Source organism: Schistocerca nitens, chromosome 3 (genome assembly GCF_023898315.1).
Source record: "Schistocerca nitens isolate TAMUIC-IGC-003100 chromosome 3, iqSchNite1.1, whole genome shotgun sequence".
Lineage (NCBI taxonomy): Eukaryota > Metazoa > Arthropoda > Insecta > Orthoptera > Acrididae > Schistocerca > Schistocerca nitens.
Window position 1 is genome coordinate 604,957,623 of NC_064616.1, and position 24,431 is coordinate 604,982,053.

Sequence of the window (24,431 nt, forward strand, 5' to 3'; positions counted from 1 at the left end):
ATAACCAAAATAAGATCCTACTGATGTTGATGTTATCTCTTTACTAGGCTGATGAATGCTTTCTTGACTCTTTTATCACTTTTTGGAATTTGTATTTTTTATAATATAGCACACCCTTGACAAATATTACCCTTTTGTGTAATTTATTCCTTATAAATTGGCATTGTTTGTATATTTGATCGATAATTTTTCATTTCAGTACCACCTTCCATGATAGAGCCAGAAGATGGTGTACTTGAAGTCAACGAAGGTGATTCCTTGGTAATTACATGCCCAGCTATTGATGCAAGTCCTCCGCCAAAGATTCAGTGGTTGAAAGTGAGTTTTGTGCATTAATTTTTGTATTCATAGAAATTCCTAACCTCCCCACAATTAGTTGTCTACTGGTCCTCTCATTTAATTTCCTAGAGAATTTCTGTAATCCTTGCATACTGACTGAATTACTGGTAACAAACTGAACAGCCTGACTCTAAATTTCTTTGATGTCTTCCTTTAACCTTAACTGGTGGGCATTACAAACACTCAAACAGTACTCATGAATAAATCACACTAGTATGATAGAATGATATTTTCACTCTGCAGCAGAGTGTGTGCTGATATGAAACTTCCTGGCAGATTAAAACTGTTTGCCGCACCGAGACTCGAACTCGGGACCTTTGCCTTTTGCGGGCAAGCGCTCTACCATCTGAGCTACCCAAGCACGACTCACGCTCCATCCTCACAGCTTTACTTCTGCCAGTACCTCATCTCCTATATATAAACTAAACTTTCCTAGAATTCTCACAATAAACCAAAGTTGAACATTTGCCGTCCCTACTACCTATCTTACATGCTCATTCCTTTTCATATCACTTCACAGCATCACACCTAGAGACTGTAATCATCTTGACTGTGTCAAGAATCACACCACTAATACTGTAGTCAAATATTCGAGAATTGTTTTTCTGACTCATCTGCATTCAGTTACATATTTCTACATTTAGAGCAAGTTACCATTAATCACACCAAATTGAATTTCTGTCTAAATCATCTTGTATCCTTCTGCAGTTACTCAGTGATGACATTTTCCCATATACTACAGCATCATTAGCGAACAGTCACAGATTTCTGCTCACACTTATCCATCAGACCATTTATGTATGTGGAGAACAAGAGCAGTCCTATCATAAGACCCTGGGGCCCTCCTGACAATACTCTTGTCTCTGATGAACTCTGGCCATCCACAACAACATACTGAGAGGTCTTAAAGCTACTCACATATCTGATAACCTATTCTTGTTTTGTACATTCATTAACAGTCTGCAGGGAAGCACTATATCAGATGCTTTCCAGAAATGTATAAAACTGTACCTTCTAATTCCACAGATAATACTTTCCAGGATGACAGCTTCATTTGCTTGATTGTAAGGTTGTATTTGACAAAGACCTCCCAATATTTACCCCATTGTCTTTTCTTTCTTGCAAGGTAGATCAGTCTTCTTATGTACTTCCTCTGCATTTCTAGATTGTTGTTGCACAAAGGTAGAATCTGTATGTGATTGGTTAGTTTCTAAATTTGAAGTCATAAAGGCAGATGTTACTGCATCTACTATTTTCTCAAAATCTACTGGTTTCCTTATTAAAGTTCTGACTTCTAATAAGTCCAATATCAGTCCCAGTCTGCTTTCCTAGGATTCCTATATGCCATGGGATGTTGAACACCCACTTCAACCTCAAACTTAATATACACGTGGTCAGATAAGGATGGCTACAGCACCATGCCCTATTGTGTGACATACCTAACCATAGAGTGGACCCAAAAGTTATGTCAGTAACTTCTTCTCCTCTTCTGTTTGTGAAGGTAGGTTCCCTAGCCCTCTTTAATATTTCCAAATTACTCTCCAATAGATTTTCAAGTAGTACTCATTTCTGCTGCTCATCTTACTGCTTCCTCACACAAGGTTGTGGGCACTGACATCACAACCAACCAAGAGTTGCTCATTCTGCAGTGAGCAGCTATCAGTCTCCTCACTTCCTGGGAAGTAGGAGTACTGTCTTCATAAGAATGGGAAGCTAAGACCAATACAATTTTGCTCGCACTTCCTTCCTCACGTTGTTTCATCTTGACGGGTGCTAAGTCCCTGGAACGGAAGTCCACCATAGGCGTGAATGAAATTCCATTCTTAACAGAAATGCATGTTCAGTGTTCTTTAGATTTCTAACATAAATTAACTTACCTCCATTTCCTCCGAGGCCTGAAACGCACCCTTTGCATAGATAGGGTTTCTAGATCAGGGCCACATCCATCTCCTGCCCTCCCAGAAAATGACTCACTGTGGCAGTTACCCCTTTATTGTGTTGCAGGTTTACCTGCAATGTTTTCAGCCTCCATCTTGTTGCCACTGTTGCTTTTGATGTTTTTGATTATCCCAACAGCAACCTACAAGATCCTTAAGTGCAATTTTAGGTTCTGTTATCAGCATTGCTGTCAGGGGTTTTTTGCCGATTTCCAACACAAGGGTCTGAACATTTGATACAACCTTTTGATTAATTACCCTCCAGTCCTCTTTTGAGACCTTCTGGTTCTGTGCCCATACTTTCTCAAACAGAGTCTTTGGAGAAATATCCTTAACAAATACCAGTACCTACATAGATATTTTGTGGTCTTGAAGTGCTCAGCTGCTGTCCTGACCAACAGCTTCAGCTTATCCCACAGAGATATCTTGAACACTGCCTCCTTAAGCCAATGCATCATTACCATCCCCTCACTGACAAAGATATTAGCACCATGTTCCAGATAGACCCTTCTGAGTTTCAGACTTCTTGAAGAGAGCCATCTGAACAAGTTCTATTTGCTGTGAGGCTATGTTGACCAGTGGATAGCTCTATTGGATGACTACCATCCTGAAAACTGAGATAGCCACACTATAGGTCTGTTTTCCTATTTCTTGCCTCAGCTTTTTCTGGATTGATTTGTACTGGGAAGTGGGAGTATTAGCCTCCTCCTTTGTGCTCTTGTTCCCTGTCTTAGAGGTAGAAGGGATGTGATTACCCACTTCACTTTGAGACAGTCTTTTTCTGAAGATCTTAGTTGCAAGACCTTTTAATTCCCTCCATTTGTGTTTAAATATATAATGAAGTGTAATAAAGATGGACAGTTGTTAATAAAGTATAAAATACAATCACTGTCTCAAATAGGCTTTATGACTTTGTTTGATAAATCATAGAGGGTTATGATAAAACTGGCAACATAAGAAGTAATGATGGTAATAATTTATTAATAATGAGTTTTGTCTTGATCTAACTGGAGGTTGATAAATATTAAAAACTCATTATTCAGACTAAACTAGAGTAATAATATGATTGCATGGGTTTTTTAATGGCTTTGTTGTTGTGTGTCATCACAGCCCTTGCAACTGACTTAAAAAGTATTAATTTGTCAGTGAGATTTAAACAAAAGTAGTCTTTGACAAAGGAGACAAGTACTGTACCACAAAGCTAATCAGATGCTACTGATCTAAACACTTTTATCACACCCCTTGACTAACACAGAAAACTCATGTCATGAAAGGTAACAGGCATTGTAGAAGATGCTTTGGAAAGCCATAGAGTCCAAAAACTAAATTTTGTAAGTCAGTGACACTTTTTATGTGAGAATTATTTAGAATATTGCATTAAGGTGACAAATTCATATCAAATCAAGTTAGCTGGATGATTTATTGCCACATTTCGAAATCAGTAGATAAGACACAACATTCAAACATTTATCACAGTGTTGTGAAGTCCCAACTACACTACCAGCAGGAATAACACAATACTATAGCCGATCTCTTTTTCTAGCATATTTGAACATATTCCACCTCTAAGTACAGCCTGCTGTGTCCAGTCTCCAGAGGTGATTTATGATTGGAGCCTAAGTCAAATAGCACAAAAATAACAAACAGTTACTGTATGACATTTTATTTCCATTTTTATAAGCAAAGTAAGTGACTAAAGCAAATGTAGGGATAATATTTTATAAATTATACCTTTCAGGTTGTCAAGACATGTATAAGAAAATTAGTAACATGTAATTGTTATCACAAACTCTTACATGAAGTAGTACCTGGTCTGAGACTGAATATGACTTAGTACACAAAGCTAATTTCATTTTCAATCCATTCATGGATAACAAATTCCAAATTACTCTGAGTGTTGCTTGTCTCATGAATTTTATTAGTTGTTATGTTGGATAACTGTTGGAGGTGAATGAGGGAAAAAATACAAAGATATTCAGTATTGTAGGTGTGGGAATCATCTCTTCTTAGCTTTGTGTTACTCAGTACAGTAATTAATAAAATAAGCAAGTGTTACCATATACAGAGAAATTTCCTTTTCTGAAATAAAATTTTTAGTAGGCTTCAGAAGTCTACTAACAACTGTGATTGAGTACAATGCAGTGGTATTAACAGGTATATGGTTCCGGAATGTCTAGCCACTTCCATCAGCCAATATAACTTTGATTGTGTGTTTGAGTCTGGCTCCAGCCACTAGTGAATGTGGTCATGTATGTGTGAGTTGTGTTTGCATGAGTGTGCATGTTTATGTTTGTTGTCTTCTTTTGGACAAAAGCTTTGATGGCCAAAAGCTAACTTTCTAGCAATCTTTTTGTTGTGCCTTTCTGCGACTCAGCATCTCTGTTATATGGTGAGTAGCAGCTATCCCATTCATTACATTGTTAAATTCCATGCTGGATTTTCCATTGTTTGATTGCTTGTTTCTATGATTACACAGTTTGATTGACTATTGAGCAATATCGGATAATTTGTTAAATACAGTTTGTCAAATTTGTACAACTACCTCCTCCACCATATTTCCAGTTTTGTGGAGGTCCTAATAACTACTCACACAGACTGCACATAAACACCATTGTTTTGAGGTCAATAGTGCTGTTTCCATATGATTGCATGATGTTTCATGTAAGTTTATTTTATAGTTACTTTTTATTTTGTTAAAATATGAATTTTCATAAGCCAACAATGGAGAGTGTATAATTAATTTCAAATCAACTTAAAATTTAAATTTGATGGCAAAGTGCATACCGATTATATGGTGCTCACTTTCACAGCCAGTATTTATATCCTTGATGACATTAATTTTATGGGCACTAGGCTGTGGTCTAAGCCAAGTTGCCATTCTTAACTTACAGGCTTGGTAGAAGTCATCAGAGTTAGATATGTGGTAACTTGTCCCACTGCGAGGCCTGGGAGCAATTCCTGCTGTGTCAGCAGTGCTCAGTAGTAGCTTCTTGCAGAAGTATACCTTGCCTGCTTCCATCTACTCCACCTCTCTAAAGCTTCTTGCTTCCACCTTTGGTGACATTTCTGTAAACCTGGCTACTGGTTTTCAACTGCCAAGTAAAGAATCCATTATGCAGCAGATGAGTGAGCTTGCAATTTGTGAATTAATGTCTGTCTGAGTAGATCTGAAAACAGCAACAGAATGTTGAAAATGTTTCTGAATCTCAGTGAAGTAATATCATTCCCTTAAAACAGATGAGAGCACCGTCACATATCATGAGGGTCTCACACTGGGGAAACATACTTCCCTTAATCCCTTGAATCTGGTCTAGCCCCAATACAACCTCTATCTTGCATTCATATCTATTTGTCTGTCTTTGCAGAGGTTAGCATTTCAGTTAACCATGATCATTTTAGTGTGGCTTAATAGCGGGATGGTATAGAGAAGTAGATGAGTAAAATAAAAAAGGCCAGGGTGCCCCTTTTGCAATTATTAGGGCATTTAGGACTACCTCAAAACACACAGCATAACTTTACTATCCGAACAAGAAACTTACAAGATGTTTCCATGCAAATTAGTTGTGAACTATTCATAGTGATAATGTGTGTGTGACTCCACCAGTTCCAAGGTCTAGTTACATTTTAGTGTGCAGTTTTACATTCATAGCCTTCTTGTGTGACATAATCCACCTCAGCTGCATCTCTCTTGATCATTGCTGCTCTTGTTGTTACTGAGGGTGGATCCCTCTCATATTGGGGTTTAAGTGACCTCTTCTTAATTTTTAATTTTCCCAAACCAATCCCTCTCTCTTCCCAGAGGAAAGAACTAATAGTTCAGAAAGCTAGGATAGTGTCGTCACTTTTATTTTTGTATATCTCCGGTGACAGTACTAAACACTTCACCACCTGAATGTAAGTTCTGGCCATTAGCTCTGTCTTGAAATATAATAGGCTACTGTTTTTGATGCTACTAACAAAAAATTCAAAATAATATAAGAAATAAAAATTAATGTATTAAGTAGCATTCCCATGCATCCACATAGAGGCTGCTTCCATTTATCACAGAAATTTTTCTTTATAACAGCATGAGTTTAGCACATAATCTTTCATACATTAGGGTTCTGTAACAGTAGGAGTGAGGATGGGGGTAAGCATTCTCACAAAACAAACTGGTCCCATCCAGCTTCAGCATGTTGGGGCTGTGGCAGGTTCTCAAATGTAGTCACCAAGTCCTGAGAGCAGATGTCTTTCAGTACTTAACCTCTGATGAAATACTGAATAACTTTCTTCACTGTATAAGCTCAAATCAAAAAAATAAATTGATTTTTCCATCTGAGGTGAGCTATTGTCACCAACCATTCATGGTTCATCCTGTGAATCTAATCCTGTAACATGCATCATTTTCACTAACATCAACGAAAAATTTTGAGTGGTTTTTCTTGTACACGATTAGCATACACAAATAAAATCTTGGTCATTGTGCCTTTTGTAACTTTAATAAGTTTTTATTTTAGCAAATTTGTCACTTTATTTGAAATCATCATCAGTGATCTTTGTATCAAGTATGATTTCACTTATAATTTGGTTACACGAGAGTAAAAAGTGTTATTATTCATAACTGAGATGATATTCATAAAACTGTGTCTGCCATTGTAAGATCATCAATCTCAACATGAGTTATTACATATTTTGAAAACAGTATCATTCATCCATGAAGAGATTGTTCTATGGTCCACAAATACAATGAAAAAGTAGTATCTGAATTCTATCTCATAGCTATTGTGTGCTCTTGAACATGATTCATCTTAGACACTGTAAATCCTGTATTGAGGACATGACCCGATCTTGATGACTGTAATCTTAATGTCTATGTCAATCACTGTGTGTTTGCTGGGGTTACTGGTAACCCACATAAAATATTTCATAGTGATATCAGTGCAGTATTTTTATGATGTGTGTTGCAATCATTGGAATTTGGTGTAATTTTGAAACATTCCACGTAGGAAAAATATATCTAAAAACAAAGATGATGTGACTTACCAAATGAAAGTGCTGGCAGGTCGACAGACACACAAACAAACACAAACATACACACAAAATTCAAGCTTTCGCAACAAACTGTTGTCTCATCAGGAAAGAGGGAAGGAGAGGGAAAGACGAAAGGATGTGGGTTTTAAGGGAGAGTATAAGGAGTCTTTCCAATCCCGGGAGTGGAAAGACTTACCTTAGGGGGAAAAAGGACGGGTATACACTCACACACATATCCATCCACACATATACAGACACAAGCAGACATATTTAAAGACTTTAAATATGTCTGCTTGTGTCTGTATATGTGTGGATGGATATGTGTGTGTGTGCGAGTGTATACCCGTCCTTTTTTCCCACTAAGGTAAGTCTTTCCACTCCCGGGATTGGAATGACTCCTTAAACTCTCCCTTAAAACCCACATCCTTTCGTTTTTCCCTCTCCTTCCCTCTTTCCTGATGAGGCAACAGTTTGTTGGGAAAGCTTGAATTTTGTGTGTATGTTTGTGTTTGTTTGTGTGTCTGTCGACCTGCCAGCACTTTCATTTGGTAAGTCACATCATCTTTGTTTTCTTTTATATATATATATATATATATATATATATATATATATATATATATATATATATATATATATATATATATATTGTGTGTGGAACAACAGCATTGTAAAATGGATCATCACACTAGACTAATTTGGGACTGCTTTATGTAATGATTATTTAAAACTCAGGTTTAAACAACAATTTATGCACAACAAGAAACAAACTAACATTTTCCACTGACTCCACCCATAACATGAAACATGATGAGGGTATTTGTTTAGTCTCATTCCATTTGCACATTTCAAAAACAAAATTGCAAAGATCTAACAAAACACCAGAAAAAAAATCTGCCTGATCATGCTTAGAAGAGACACCTAGTATGTAAGGCATTAACAACAACATGTGACATTACAAATCCACTTGTAATAAAGAGTAGAGAAAGAGAGAGAGAGAGACAGCTGTTTCACTTATTCTTTGGATTATTTTTGCAGGATGGCCACATAATTGACTTCTCAGATGAAGATCACTACTCACTGCGTGATTTAGGACGATCCTTGGAACTTCAAGAGGTAGCTCTGTCAGACAGAGGAACTTACTCTTGTTTAGCATATAATATTGTCGGCCGCACAACAGCGACATTCACTGTAGACATACTGAGGAAACCACAGTTCCCAGCATCAGAAAACCAAGTGCAACAGATGCAATACACTGTTGTTGCTTCCTCAGACATCAAACTCGAGTGCCCCGTATCAGGTCATCCGAGGCCACAGGTACGTAATACTCTCTTAAAACTGAAAATATTTGTTTTTCTGTCTTCAGATTGGTCTATATCAAAAGTACATATGGAAATTTGTCTGGTGTTACACGGAATGACATCATCTCCATAATGGATATGGAGCCAATTAGGAAATTTGTTAATTGATTTCGACAGCTTTCCTAATTACACTTCAACTTAATTTTATAATGTAGTTTACAGCTCATTGACAAATTTTACTTTGTGTTACACTCTATAGGGAGGATACTTGCACCTCCCTATCAAAGTGTGTCCCTATCTGAGGTTTCCATTATTCATATGTACTAGAGGATGAAGGATATCACACTAGAAACATCACAATTAATTGTCTCTGATTTCATCCTATGTGAATTCTGAACCAAATAACCATTTCAGTCTTTCAGTGGTGATTAAAGCAATTTATTTTGTTGACTGTGAATCTGACATCTGTTGTTGTATCTAAATTTATCTTAAGAAAGGAAGATTGGGGTTTAAAATCACATCAACTGTGATGTCATTAGAGACAGAGCACATGCTTAGGTTGGTTAAGAATGGGGAATGAAATCAGTCATGCCCTCTCAGAGGAACCTTTCTGGAATTTGCCTTAAATTATGTAGGAAACTCATGGAAAGCCTCAATCTGGATGGTCAGCTGCAGATTTGAACTGTTGGCCTCACAAGTGGATAAATGTGTACTGTATAGAAATGAAACATTCATTGAGTGTATGTCCTAAAATGTCATTTAAAGATGAATATTTTATTTGTCATATTGCAGTTATTTAATAGAAAACTGTATTTCTTTTATTTTTTGTCTTACTCAGTCTTTGGGTGCACCAAGCAACACAAGAGTATATTTTACTAGTACTGGAGTGAACCAATGACTTTAAATATGTTTGAGAGATTGTGCAGCTGAAAACTATTGAACAATAGTGCAATTGTAACAGAATAGACAGAATCATTGCCTCTTTTCATCAATATACAGTTTTTTTTACACATAACAGTCTATATCCAGATGTGATAAACATGGACATTACAGTTATTAAAACAAACTCCAAGCCTCCCTCATAAAGGAAAAGGCAATGGTGGCTGTTGTCTATGATCATGTGAACACCCTACATTTCGACAACTTGTGGATTTGTTAATTATTTTTCTTTGAACACTGTTAAACTTAATGTAGATGTAGTAATCTGAAATACATACCATTAAATCTATTGCACTATGCTACATTGCTACTCATCTAGACTTCATGAAACCTGGTATCAGGGTCAAATGCACACCTTCAGTTGTGCACATTTTAAGGAGCTTTTGCACATGTGCAACTGGCGTGATGTAATTGCCTTATGGGTCAAATCCATAGGGATTAGACAAAAAATGTGCACTGTTCATGGTATGCACAGCTAGTATTTGCCAGTAAACTGCAAGTTTACATCAATGCCACTAGGTAGTAGCACAGTTTTGCAGACTACACACATCAAAAAAAGTTTTACATCACCTCAGTTCTGAGACTTCTGGAACCTTTACAGAAAACTGGAATAGCGATCAACATAAACACCATTTTCGCCCTTTTGTTGCTCATGAAAACCACACATTGCACATTTTACTACCATACATTGAGACCTTCAGAGGTGGTGGTCCAGATTGCTGTACACACTGGTACCTCTAATACCCAGTAGCATGTCCTTGTGCATTGATGCATGCCTGTACTCATCATGGCATAGTATCCACAAGTTCATCAAGGCACTGTTGGTCCAGATTGTTCCATTCCTGAACAGCGATTTGGCATAGATCATTCAGAGTGGTTGGTGAGCCACATCATCCATAAACTGCCCTTTTCAATCTATCACAGGTATGTTCAGTAGGGTTCATGTCAGGAGAACATGCTGGCCACTCTAGTCAAGCGATGTCATTTCCTGAAGGAAGTCATCCACAAGATGTGCATGATAGGGGTTCGAATTGTTGTCCATGTAGACGAATGCCTCACCAATATGCTGCTGATATGGTTGCACTATTAGTCAGAAGGTGGCATTCACATATCGTACAGCCATTACGGAGTCTTCCATGACCACCAGTGGCATACATCGGCCCAACATAATGCTGCCCCAAAACATCAGTGAATCTTCACCGTGCTGCACTCACTGGACAGTGTGTCTAAGGCATGAAACCTGACTGGGTTGCCTCCAAACTCATCTCCGATAATTGTCTGGTTGAAGGCATATGCGCCACTCATCAGTGAAGAGAACGTGATGCCAATCCTGAGCGGTCCATTCGGCATGTTGTTGGGCCCATCTGCACCGCACTGCATGGTGTTGTGGCTGCAAAGACAGACCTCAACATGGACGTTGGGAGTGAAGTCGCGCATTAAGCAGCCTATTGCGCACGGTTTGAGTTGTAACATGACGCCCTGTGACTGCACAAAAAGCATTATTCAACATGGTGGCATTGCTTTCAGGGTTCCTCCGAGCCATAATCCATAGGTAGTGGTCATCCACTGCAGTAGTAGCCCTTGAGTGGTCTGAGCGATGCATGTCATCGACAGTTCCTGTCTCTCTGTATCTCCTGCATGTTCAAACAACATTGCTTTGGTTCACTCTGAGACACCTGGACACTTCCCTTGTTGAGAGCCCTTCCTGGCACAGAGTAACAATATGGACATGATCAAATGCCAGTATTGACCGTCTAGGCATGGTTGAACTACAAACGACATGAGTCGCGTACCTCTTTCCTGGTGGAATGGCGGGAATTGATCGGCTGTCAGACCCCCTACTGTCTAATAGGCACTGCTCACACATGGTTGTTTACATCTTTGGGTGGGTTTAGTGACATCTCTGAACAGTCAAGGTAATGTTTCTGTGATACAATATCCACAGTCAACGTCTATCTTCAGGAGTTCTGGTAACCGGGGTGATGCATAATTTTTTTTAATGTGTGTATGCCAATTCACTCACTATACGGTAATAGTAGACTGGACTTCAGTATATGTTATAGTTATACTGACAGAAAAACCTATTTTGTGGCATTGTGAATGAGATGCCATATATTTACGTTTATCATGAAGTAATCTATTTGAGGCACTGAGAACAATAAAACACATCCTCATCAATTGTGAAACTGTGCCAATTATTCATGCTTCTGACATATGTCGATCTTATGATGGGTCAGGTTTATTCACACTGTATATATGAACATTCACCAAAATCTGTCTGACTGGTTTCTCTGGTATTCATTTAAATATGGGCTTGAAGGCAGTTTGATTTTGGTCCTCATGGTTTTCAGTGGCTCATTTGTATTCTAGTCAAGTGACCATGTTAGTTGACAGTACTACTTGAATTTTATCAATTCCACAAACGGCAGTTTGTGATTATAGTTGCTTGTTTCCTATGCAAGAATCAACTTTCGTGTGCAGTGTCAGTATGAACTCTGTTGAATCTGTTTTAAGTGCTAACAGAAAAGAAAATTACTAGGAAAAGTTTGCTGCAAGGGAATTAGGGCCTGCCAGACCAGACCTGTTGGTTGTTAACATGATGAAACCAAATAAGTATGACTAAAAGCAAAAACTTAATAAAGAAGTGTATAATAACCATAAGTTGTTGTGTGGGTGCAACATAAGAATGTCTGATTCTCAGCACAGAAGTTAACTAATTAACTAATACATTTGATACAGATCTTGTGCCTTTGTCCAAAAAAAAAATATATATATAAATGCACGTAAACTCCCACTTACGCTAAATGTGAAATGGAGAGTAACGAAAGCTTAAACATTATTTTGTTCTCTCCTTAAACTGTACTTAATTATGTACAACACAACAAAATTCCACAAAAACAATTTTCCTTTTCTTAGAAAAGTTATGCATATTATTATTATTATTATTACTGGCAGTCACTGCAGTTGTATAAATATATTGATAAGTGTGGTGTCACCGCTAGACACCACACTTGCTAGGTGGTAGCTTTAAATCGGCCGCGGTCCATTAGTACATGTCGGACCCGCGTGTCGCCACTGTGTGATCGCAGACCGAGCGCCACCACACGGCAGGTCTAGAGAGACGTACGAGCACTCGCCCTGTTGTACGGACGACATTGCTAGCGACTACATGTACGAAGCCTTTCTCTCATTTGCCGAGAGACAGTTAGAATAGCCTTCAGCTAAGTCCATGGCTACGACCTAGCAAGGCGCCATTAACCATATCTGGAGAGAGTCTCACTTGTATTATCAAGAGAAATGTACCACAATGAATTAAAGTTAAGTATACGAGAAGCTCCGTTCTTTTCTTTATAGCTTTCATCACGTATCCTGTTTCAGACTTAACGCCAGTCGGCGTGTGCGTACGTGTGCCTTTCGGTTACCCGTCACTGTGGACTGGCTGCCTTGTCAGTCCACTACAATAAGCATAACTGTTATACAGCAGATGCTCTTAATTTCATACTCTCATATTTATCTGAATCTAAAAATTTGTGAACAACCAGAATGTATACCCACTAGCCGCTACTGGGAAAAGGCAAGCCTAAGATAAGTAAGTTTCACAAAGTAATGGATCCAAAGATTAAACATGTCTAGCACAGACTAAGAGAAAGAGAAGAATTGTACTGTAACTATGAATAACTACTCAAATGAATGTGATAAAGGAAGCTTAAATTCCATGGATATCTTTGTAAAAATTTTGAGTGTGTTTTTGTGCTCTGGTGGAGGATGGTGTGTTAGGGTCAGTCAGTCATAGTTCATATGATAAGCTGAAGCCCACATCTGGTGGCTCTAGATGGTGGGCCTTGACACACAGACCTAATGGCAAAGGGTTGTACTGGGTCACCAGCAGCTGCTATTCTCAATGCAATCCAGGTGTGACGTGACCTTGGGTAGTTAACATCCCCAGCTGGCAGTTGAATGAAGTTGGGCTCATGTGGCAGATGACACAGGCTGCCAAGTATGAGGTGTCTTACTGGGAATCACTGATGCTGGCAGTGCACTCTAGTAGCTCGGTGACTGGGAAGGCCTCAGTTCGATCCTCAGCCCATCGAGCGGCAGACGGAAGTCCTGGAAGATGGTCCTATCAAGATGACAGGGGCAGAGCTACTTCACTGTGGAAACTGACACTATGGCAGGCACCGAATCAGTGACTCACAATTCAGTGACCTGCCCAGATGGATGGCCAATGTTTATACACACAAAATCAGTCTATTGTGGTGTTGCTGCTGCAAGTGTCACATATTCTATGTGCTGAAGTGTCCCTGGTTTTGGTAAGTAGCCAGGCACTGGCTGAGAGGTAAGTGGTGGTAAACAGCAGGTGCTGTGGTGCGATGTTGTGCCAGAATATTGCTGTAAGTTGGCCTCTATTCAATTCTGAGCCCTCTCGCATACGCCTGTGCCATTAAGAATATATGAGAAGTGTAACAAAAGTTGTTTTTCAAATATAGGATATCAGACCATATATTTCTGACAAAGTGATTATGATAAACTGGAAAATACTCTAACAAGGCTAAATTAAAACAATATGACATTTTAAGCTGAATGGAGTACATATGCCTTGTTTGCAGTTTCAGTGGTTTCTGTGAAAAAAGTCAGTGATAACATTATCTGATTCAATGCCCATGAACCATTGAAGTAGTTATTATGCATGAAAAGTCACAAACAGCACATCTGCATTATCCGATGTGACACCCGTGTCCTACTCAAACAATTTATAAGTGCTTCTTAATCAGCTTCTTAAGTGATTTTGTATAGGGGAAAATCTTTTAATCATTCAAATAAATTTTTCTAGAGCCATTAGCATTACCGTGTGTTCAGATATACTAAACATATTGTGACTATTTTGGAGCCCAAAATTTTCTTCTGTAGCTATCAAATGAATCCTACAACCAGCAATTGTGTGAAAATGGTGTAATAGTGGCAATAATGTGACAGATAGCGACACTAATGTGATAGTGGCACTAACACAGTAACAGTGGTGCTGAATTCGATACCATGTAGTTTGAATTCAAGAAGGCATCCATTACAATTCTTTACTGATATCTGTTGAACGTAATATAAACATATTGGATTATTTTTGTCACAGGACTGAAGAAGTCCCAATAAAAATAAATCAAGTACATCATTCTCAGTGAGGAGAACTCATAAAATGTGAATATAGCTTCAGATCTACATCTACATCTACATGGATACTCTGCAAATCACATTTAAGTGTCTGGCAGAGGGTTCATCGAACCACCTTCACAATTTTCTATTATTCCAATCTTGTATAGCACGCAGAAAGAACGAACAACTATATCTTTCTGTACAAGCTCTTATTTCCCTTATTTTTTCGTGGTGATCATTCCTCCCTATGTAGGTCAGTGTCAATAAAATATTTTCACATTTGGAGAAGAAAGTTGGTGATTCGAATTTTGTGAGAAGATTCCATTGCAACGAAAACACCTTTCTTTTAATGATGTCCAGCCCAAATCCTGTATCATTTCAGTGCCATTTTCTCCCATATTTTGCAATAATACAAAATGTGCTGCCCTTCTTTGTACTCTTTCAATGTACTCTGTCAGTCCTATCTGCTAAGGATCCCACACCATGCAGCAGTATTCTAATAGAGAATGGACAAGTGTAGTGTCGGCAGTCTTCTTAGTAGATCTGTTGCATCTACTACGTGTTCTGCCAGAAAAGGGCAGTCTTTGGTTATCCTTCCCCACAACATTTTCTATGTGTTCCTAACAATTGAAGTTATTTGTAATTGTAATTCCTAGGTATTTACTTGAATTTACAGCCTTTAGATTTGACTGATTTATCATGTAACTGAAGTGTAATGAATTCCTCAGCACTCATGTGGATGACCTCACACTTTTCATTATTTAGGATGAACTGCCAATTTTCGCGCCATTCAGATATATTTTGTAAATCTTTTTTCAATTTGATTTGCTCTTCTGATGACTTTATTAGTCAATAAATTACAGCATCATCTGCAAACAACCTAAGACAGCTGCTCAGATTGTCTCCCAGTTCATTTACATAGATGAGGAACAGCAAAGGGCCTATAACACTATCTTGGTGAACACCAAAAATCACTTCTGTTTTACTTGATGACTTTCCATCAATTACTACAAACTGTGACCTCTCTGATAGGAAGTCACAAATCCAGTCACATAACTGAGATGATATTCCATAACCAGTGAGCAGCAGAAAATCATGCAAACCTTTCTTTAAAGATCTAAAGATCCTACCCCTTCCCTGCATTTATATACTCAGTCACGCATGTCAAAAAAAGCATTCTGAGAAAAGAAAACCTTTTTCCTCAAAACAAAAGTGTCCATGATTACAGTACCAGGTCAGACAGTGACATACATGTCAATCATTGTAACACCACATTATGCCAAAAAGGTATATATCATGCAGGAACAAAACTTTACAACAGATTACCAAGACATATAAAATCTCTTACTGAACTACAAAGCTTTAAAAAGTCTGTGACATCCTACCTTCTGAAAAACTGCTACTATTCAATCTCACAGTATCTTATGCTAGGAAAAATGTAATTTGTATCTTTAACTGTAGAAATAAGTTATAAATATACAGTATTTCAAAAAATTTGTAATTATTATCTGTATAGATCCAATTTGTCATAAAAATTTATAAAATTTATGTTTGACATTTGAAAATCCAATAGCTAAAAAGGTTTTCTGTCCAATATCCTGTGTACAATATATGTACTTAAAAAGAGACTTATATGGACAAATAAATAAATAACCATGCAATTTCACTACAAGCTGCTTGTGTGGTACAGTGTCAAAAGCATTCCAGAAATCCAGAAGTATGGAAACGATCTGAAATCACTTGTCAATAGCACTCAACACTTCATGTGAATAAAGGGCTAGTTGTGTTTCACAAGAGTGATGTTTTCCAAATCCATGTTGACTGAGTGTCAATAGACTGTTTTCTTCAATGTAATTCATAATGTTTGAACGCGACATATGTTCCAGAATCCTGCTGCATATTGACGTTAATGATATGGGCCTGTAATTAAGTGGATTACTCTTACTACCTTCCTTAAATATTGGTGTGGCCTGTGTAACTTTCCAGTCTTTGGGCACAGATCTTTCCTTGAGTGAATGATTGTATATGATTGTTAAATATGGAGCTAATGCATCAGTGTACTCTGAAAGGAACCTACTTCGTATGCAGTCTGGACCAGAAGACTTGCTTTTATTAATTGATTTAAGTTGTTACACTACTCTGAGGATACTTACTTCAACGTTACTCATATTGGCAGCTGTTCCTCATTCGAATTCTGGAATATTTACTTCATCTTCTTTTGTGAAGGCATTTCAGAAAGCTGTGTTTCATAACTCTGCTTTGGCAGCACTGTCTTTGATAGTATCTCCATTGCTATCATGCAGAGAAGGCATTGATAGTTTCTTGCCGCTAACATATCTCATATACCACCAGAATCTCTTTGGGTTATCTGCTGGGTTTCAAGACAAAGTTTTGTTGTGGAAACTGTTATAAGCATCTCACATTGAAGTCTGCGCTAAATTTTGAGCTTTTGTAAAAAAATCACCAATCTTGGGGATTTTGCGTCTGTTTGAATTTTTTTTTTTTTTTCATTGTTTCTGCAACAGTGTTCTGACCCATTTTGTGTACCAGGGAGGATCAGCTCCGTCATTTGTTAATTTATTTGGTAAAAATCCCTCAATTGCTGCTGGTACTGTTTCTTTGAATTCAAGCCACATCTGGTCTGCACTTATATTATTAATTTGGAAGGAGTGATGATTGTCCCTCAGGAAGGCATCAAATAAATTTTTTTCTTCTTTTTTGAATAGGTATATTTTTTGTATAGCTTTGGAGGATTCAGTCTCGCTACGACAACCCTGTGTTCACTAATCCCTGTATCCATTCTGATGCTCATTATTAACTCACGATTATTTGTTGCTAAGAGGTCAAGTGGGCTTTCACAACCGTTTTCTATTTGCATGGGCTCATGAACTAACTGCGGGAAATAATTTTCAGAGAATGCATTTAGCAAAATTTTGGATGATGTTTTATGCATACCTCTGGAATGAAACATGTATTTCTGCTAACATATCGAGGGTAAATTAAAGTCACCACCAACTATAACTGTATGAGTCGGCTACAAGTTTGAAAACAAACTCAAGTTTACTTTGAACCTTTCAGCAACTGTATCATCTGAATTGGGAGGTCGGTAAAAGGATCCAATTATTATTTTATTCCGGTTGCCAACAATGACTTCTGTTCATAATAACTCAAAGGAACTATCTACTTCAATTTTGCAACAAGGTAAACTACTTCTAACAGCAACATACATGCCACTGCCTACATCTACATTTACATCTACATTTATACTGCTCAAGCCACCCAGCGGTGTGTGGCGGAGGGCACTTTACATGCCACTGCATTACCTCCCTTTCCTGTTCCAGTCGCATATGGTTCATGGGAAAAACAACTGCTGGAAAGCCTCCATATGTGCTCAAATCTCTCTAATTTTACATTCATTATCTCCTTGGGAGGTATAAGTAGGGGGAAGCAATATATTCAATACCTCATCCAGAAATGCACCTTCTTGAAACCTGGACAGCAAGCTACACCACGATGCAGAGCGCCTCTCTTGCAGAGTCTGCCACTTGAGTTTGCTAAACATCTCAGTAATGCTATCACGCTTACCAAATAACCCTGTGACAAAACGCATCACTCTTCTTTGGATCTTCTCCATCTCTTCTGTCAACCCGACCTGGTATGGATCCCACACTGATTAGCAGTACTCAAGTATAAATCAAACAAGTGTTTTGTAAGCCACCTGCTTTGTTGATGGACTACGCTTTCTAAGGACTCTCCCAATGAATCTCAACCTGGCAACTGCCTTACCAACAATTAATTTTATATTATCATTCCACTTGAAATCATTCTGTACACGTACTCCCAGATATTTTACAGAAGTAACTGCTACCAGTGTTTGTTCTGCTATCATATAATCATACAATAAAGGATCCTTCTTTCTATAAATTCGCAATACATTACATTTGTCTATGTGAAGGGTCAGTTGCCACTCCTTGCACCAAGTGCCTATCCGCTGCAGATCTTCCTGCATTTTGCTGCAATTTTCTAATGCTGCAACTTCTTTGTATACTTCAGCATCATCCACGAAAAGCCACATGGAACTTCCAACACTATCTACTAGGTCATTTATATATATTGTGAAAAGCAATGGTCCCACAACTCTCCCCTGTGGCATGCCAGAGGTCACTTTAATGTCTGTAGACGTCTCTCCATTGAGAACAACATGCTGTGTTCTGTTTGCTAAAAACTCTTCAATCCAGCCACACAGCTGGTCTGATATTCTGTAGGCTCTTACTTTGTTTATCAGGTGACAGTGCGGAACTGTATCGAATGCCTTCCGGAAGTCAAGCCTACTGTCTTTAGCCTATCCTTTCGGAACACCATTAGGTTCTTCACAAAAATTTCAGCTGACCTTATCTCTGTCTTTAGCCAGCTTTCAGTGCATGGTTGCAGAACTGTATGAGCTTCTGATTCAGACCCTCCACTCGGCTTTGTACCAGAGGTCCACAGACAGTCCTGTCAACTATGCTGCAATGGTCATCTCTGCTTTCATATTGCAAGCAAGACTGGCAGCCTTTACCACTTCTGTTAGCTGCTCGAAAGCAGAGCGAATCTCTTCTGATCCAAAGTGACACACATCATTGGTGCCAACATGAGTTACCACCTGCAGTTGGCATCTGGGAGGAACTGTTCCACATTAGGAATAACTTCACCCGGTATGCACATGGAGAGCACATTGGTTTTCTTTCCCTTCTTGGCAGCCATGTCCCTAAGGGCCCCCATAATGTACCTAACATTGAAGCTGACAACTGTCAATAATCCCACTCTCTGTGATTGTCCAGATCTTGCAGGCTGAGAGGTTTCCTCTGAAATAGGACAGGCAACAGCATCTGGCTCAGTGACAGTGTCAGCCACAGACAGCACTTTGAACCTGTTTGTCAGACAAACTGGGGAGGACTTACGTGCTGCTGCCAGGGAACTCTTTCACCACCTGCTATGCCCTGGTTGATCTCCCACTCGACCACAGGTGAGGGGTCAACCTCAGTGCGAGCAGTAACTGGGCTGGCCACTGGTGAGGGCCGATCAGACGACTCAGACATGCTGGACATCTGTTGGATCCCCACGGCTGGTCCATATCAGTGGTGCCCATCCACTGCAGCCTCAAGCTGTGCAACCAAAGCCATCACAACTTGAAGCTGAGAGCAAAATGTCACCAACTTGGCTCGCATCTGCACACAATAATCGCAATCACTGTCCATAATAAAGACCATAGAAAACTAAACTATGCAGATAAATGGACTATCATCACGTGCTGCACAATTCTACTGTAGACCATGACAAAAATTCAAGAGCTGTGTCTAATAAATTAGATTAATATGCAGAGAGTAAAAAACCTAACTACCAAAGCACTCAAGAGAAACTAAATAATTAGCCCCGATTAGGAACTTGTAATATTTCACAAAATTGCTTTACTTTCCGACATAGATGAAAACATTGTTAAAAATAAATAAAATTGGTTAACAACTCAAGTTTAGAGTAATGTGGGAACACCAGCAGTAGAAGGCACAAGAAAGAATATTATACTTTTTTTGCTAGTAGACCAAGGCAAAGATCTTGATTTTATATTATTCAGTCTTGACATATTTGCAACAGTCTTCTTCAACCTGCAGTCTTGCTGAATATTCCACCATCCTGCCTCCACACATTCTGAAGGTTGAAATTGGGTATGACATTCTTGCATTTGAGTGTCAAATCTCTGCCTTTGCAATTTTTTCCCTCTGGCTATAGATCTCAACCTTCTTTTAGCATCAGATTAATTTTACAGTTATTATTCAAGGCTTTGTATTGCTGATACTCAGTGTCCAACCCACTTGCTCCTGAAACTATCCACTGCTCTTGCTTCCATACATACACTTGCAACCTGCATTAGCAGGGTTCTGTCTCTTCCATTTCATTTGCTGCTACACCAAATATACACAAGTTATTTTGCCTTGATACTTTTCTAGTTTGTCAGTCACAACAGACAGATTTTTTTCCAAATTGAGCTTAATTTTTTCCATACCCATACACAGACCTTTTTAGAGTACTAAATTCTTCAGTAGGGCTTGTTATAGATTAACAAATTCTGTCTCAGACTTCTGCCATTACTGTGACTATTGTAGTGCACACAATCATGTTGACGGTGTGTTTCTTGTGGAGCATGGCACTTATTTTAGAACAGATCAGTTCTGGTATGCATGGAACTAAGGCCTAAGCTTCTACCACAGGCCAGCCTGTCCCATGGTTCATCACTATTTGCAGTGAAGTATTTGTAGCTCCCAGGGAGTATAGAGTTATTACAAAGAACACAAGTGTTGACACAAGCTCCACTTGTACTAAACAACAGTCATGGGAACACCTTTAATTTTGACAAAAATTTGTGATTTTCAGATCCATTGTCAGACTATGTCCAACATTACAATTTTCTGCTATGGCTCTTAGATTGGACAATGTCTGACACATATCCATTATTTTGCTATCTGTCCCATAGTTGGAATTCACTAGGCACATAAAAGCATTTAGTACAAAGATGTGGCAACTCAAAGCATGTTATATTCACTTGCATCTAGTAGGGCAATGGCCAGTAGAAAATGTGTAAGTGATTATATTGCCAGATGGCTCCTTGAAGACATTGAGGAAGAAGGAGGATTTACTGTTGAAACTGATCAGGAACAAACTTCCACCGTGTGCAATGGTATATGTTCTAGTGAATTGGAATCTGCTTATGGAATTAAAAGTGATGAAGAGATACAACCTGTAGCAAATAGCTGAAAGCTTCATCATGATGGTGATGATGATCTCACGAAGTTTTCTTTTTCTGTCACACCCAAGGTCTCACCATTTCTCATGGCATTCAATCAAAACCTGAAATTGAATATTTCCAACTCTTCTTCACTGACAATCTGATTAGTGAAATTGTGAATGCTACAAATAGATACAGAAAGTCACTCCATTTACAAAAACTCAATATGGCACTCTTGGAGAGATGTGTCATCAAAGGATGTGAAAGCTTTTCTTGGACACGGTCTTAAATTTGAAGGCAGAATTATATATATATATATATATATATATATATATATATATATATATAAAGATGATGTGACTTACCAAATGAAAGTGCTGGCAGGTCGACAGACACACAAACAAACACAAACATACACACAATTGTATGTTGCCCTATATATATATATATATATATATATATATATATATAGGTCGACAGACACACAAACAAACACAAACATACACACAATTGTATATATATATATATATATATATATATATATATATATATATATATATATATATAGGGTGCTGCATTTAGTTCCACCTGTCACCGCTCAGGGGTATCAGTGAATGAGAGGGAACAAGGTGAAGAACATTAGTGAGGACATTAACAGTAAATGCAAAGAACTTTATGTACCAAAAAGAAATTTGGCTATTGATGATGGCTCAGTAGGATTCAAAGGAACAGTTCAGTTCATGTGCTACAATCCAAAGATGCCTACAAAGTGGGGTTTGTGAGTTTTCTGTCTGTTTGATTCTGGAAATGGTTATGTTTTTTTTCACATTCCATATTTTGGAAAGAAAACTACAGAAAGTGTAATTGATTCTGATTTACCTTTTGCAAGCTGAATAGTGGTTCATTTGGCACAGGGATTGCTAACTCGAGCAAGTGGTTCAGGCTATCACAACTTTACTGGTATGTTCTACACAAATCCTCAACTTGATCAGGAATTGCACAAAATGAAATTTGATCTAACATCTACAGTTATACCTTCTAGGAAGAACTTTCCATGCAATTTGAAGAGTACCAAACTTGCTGAATATGAGATATGTGCCATTATAATGAGATGAAAATCATCTATTTTTGTTTCCCTGACAAGAGGTTAGTGACAATTTTGAGTACATTCTTTGGTCCTCAAACCCAGTTGATCATAGGTTATAAACAAAAAGAGCCTGTGCAGTTCCTGAATGTCACCATTATTTTGGAATATATGAAGTTTATGGGAGGAGTGGACAGGGCTGATTTGTGTGGTTGGTATGGTTTTACAAAATGATCAAACGAGTGGTAGAGAAAATACTTCTAGCTGATTGGAGTTGCTGTAGTGAAGAATTATATTCCTTACTCAATAGACAAACATGAGTGTGGAGAACAGCAGCAGACTGATCTTCCCTACCAAAGAACTCTAATCAGACAGCTAGTCAACCAAGTGCAAAATACAGATTCAAAGAAGAGACAAAAACCATCAATGTCTGACATGGAAAGACTAAATGGGAAGATGCATTTCATAATGCATAACGAAACAATTAAACAAGGATTGCATGATTTGCAGCCGACACAAGAAGGAAAAAGAGAACCAATTTTCTTCTGTAAAACATGCAAGAGGAAGTGTGGGTTTCTCCTGGGAGAATATTTTAAGAAGTTTCATACAGAAAAACTTATAAACAACCATAAACAAAAACACCATATTTAGTTTCAGAAACTAGTATAAAAGAAAATAAAGTTGTCAATTGGCATCATATTGCATTTTATTTCCTTAAAATAGTAGCATAATGACCTGTAATCATGTAGATCCTTGTCTTCATAAAAATTGGGGAGTATGCAATGAGTAGGAAAATTGGATTGGAAAGGGTTAACACACATTACACATGTTGTATTAGGTCTTTATCTCAGTCTTTCTCCAATGCTTGGAAAGTAACAAAGAAATTTCTTCGCCCATCTTTCATTTTTTGTATGAGGACAGGTTCTGCCCACCTCAATGTAGTTTTCAGGTATAATTATGTCTTTGTCTCCAGTCTGCTCTCTGATCTAGACTGAGGTGACAAAAGTCATGAGATAGTCATATGTTCATACACAGATGGTGATAGTATCATGTACACAAGGTATAAAAGGGCAGAGTACTGGTGGAGCTGTGAGTTGTACTCAGGTGATTCATATGAAAATGTTCCCGATGTGATTATGGCTGCACAGCAGAAATTAGCAGACTTTGCACATGGAATGGTAGTTGGAGCTGTTTTTACATGAAACAGATTTGGTCCTCTGGTGCAACTGAACCAGCTGAGACCATTTTCATTTACAATGAATGTATCCATTTGGACAGTGTGGTGAAATTAGACATTGATGGGCTATGGCAGCAGACAATCAATGCGGCTGCCTTTGCTAACAGCACAGCATTGCCTGTTTATGAATGACATTATGCTAGGCCACAATGTTTCACAATTGGTTTGAAGAACATAGTGGACAGTTTGGATGAATGATCAACCATCATGAATCGCATCAAACATTTATAAGGACATAAATGAGAGGTCAGTTCATGCACAAAATCCCTCACCAGCAACACTTTTGCAGGGCACTTCCAACAACTTGTTGAGTCCATGCCGTGCTGAGTTTCTGCACTATGCCATGCAAAAAGAGGTCTGACACGATATTAGGAGGTATCCTATGTCACCTCAGTTTAGTAATTTGTTTTGCTGTCTCTCCAAAATGGAACTCTCTGCTGCCCACTGATGTACTACCAAGTTTTGAATGAGTTTTACATAACAATCCACGTCTCAATGTTGTAATTTAAAATTTGTAGCTTAGTTTATAAAACTGTATTTAGTTTGTCATAGGAACTCCAGGTTTCTCGTATGTTTACATATTTTCCTAATCACCCAGTTGTTGCCATCAACTGCCATAAATATCAAAACTTGTCAACTGGCTCCATGGCTTTATTGTTAATTTGCACAAATTGTCATAAAT

The 24,431-nt window shown here is 38.2% G+C and overlaps 1 protein-coding gene across 1 annotated transcript in view; it reads left to right on the forward strand.

Moving 5' to 3' along the window:
* The window catches only part of LOC126248535 (hemicentin-1-like), an 838,517-nt gene that overhangs the window by 515,197 nt on the left and 298,889 nt on the right, over positions 1 to 24,431 (forward strand). The window contains exons 30-31 of the mRNA XM_049949594.1: positions 200 to 318; positions 8,322 to 8,600. Of these exons, the coding sequence (XP_049805551.1) occupies positions 200 to 318; positions 8,322 to 8,600 (398 nt within the window). The remainder of the gene's footprint in view (positions 1 to 199; positions 319 to 8,321; positions 8,601 to 24,431) is intronic.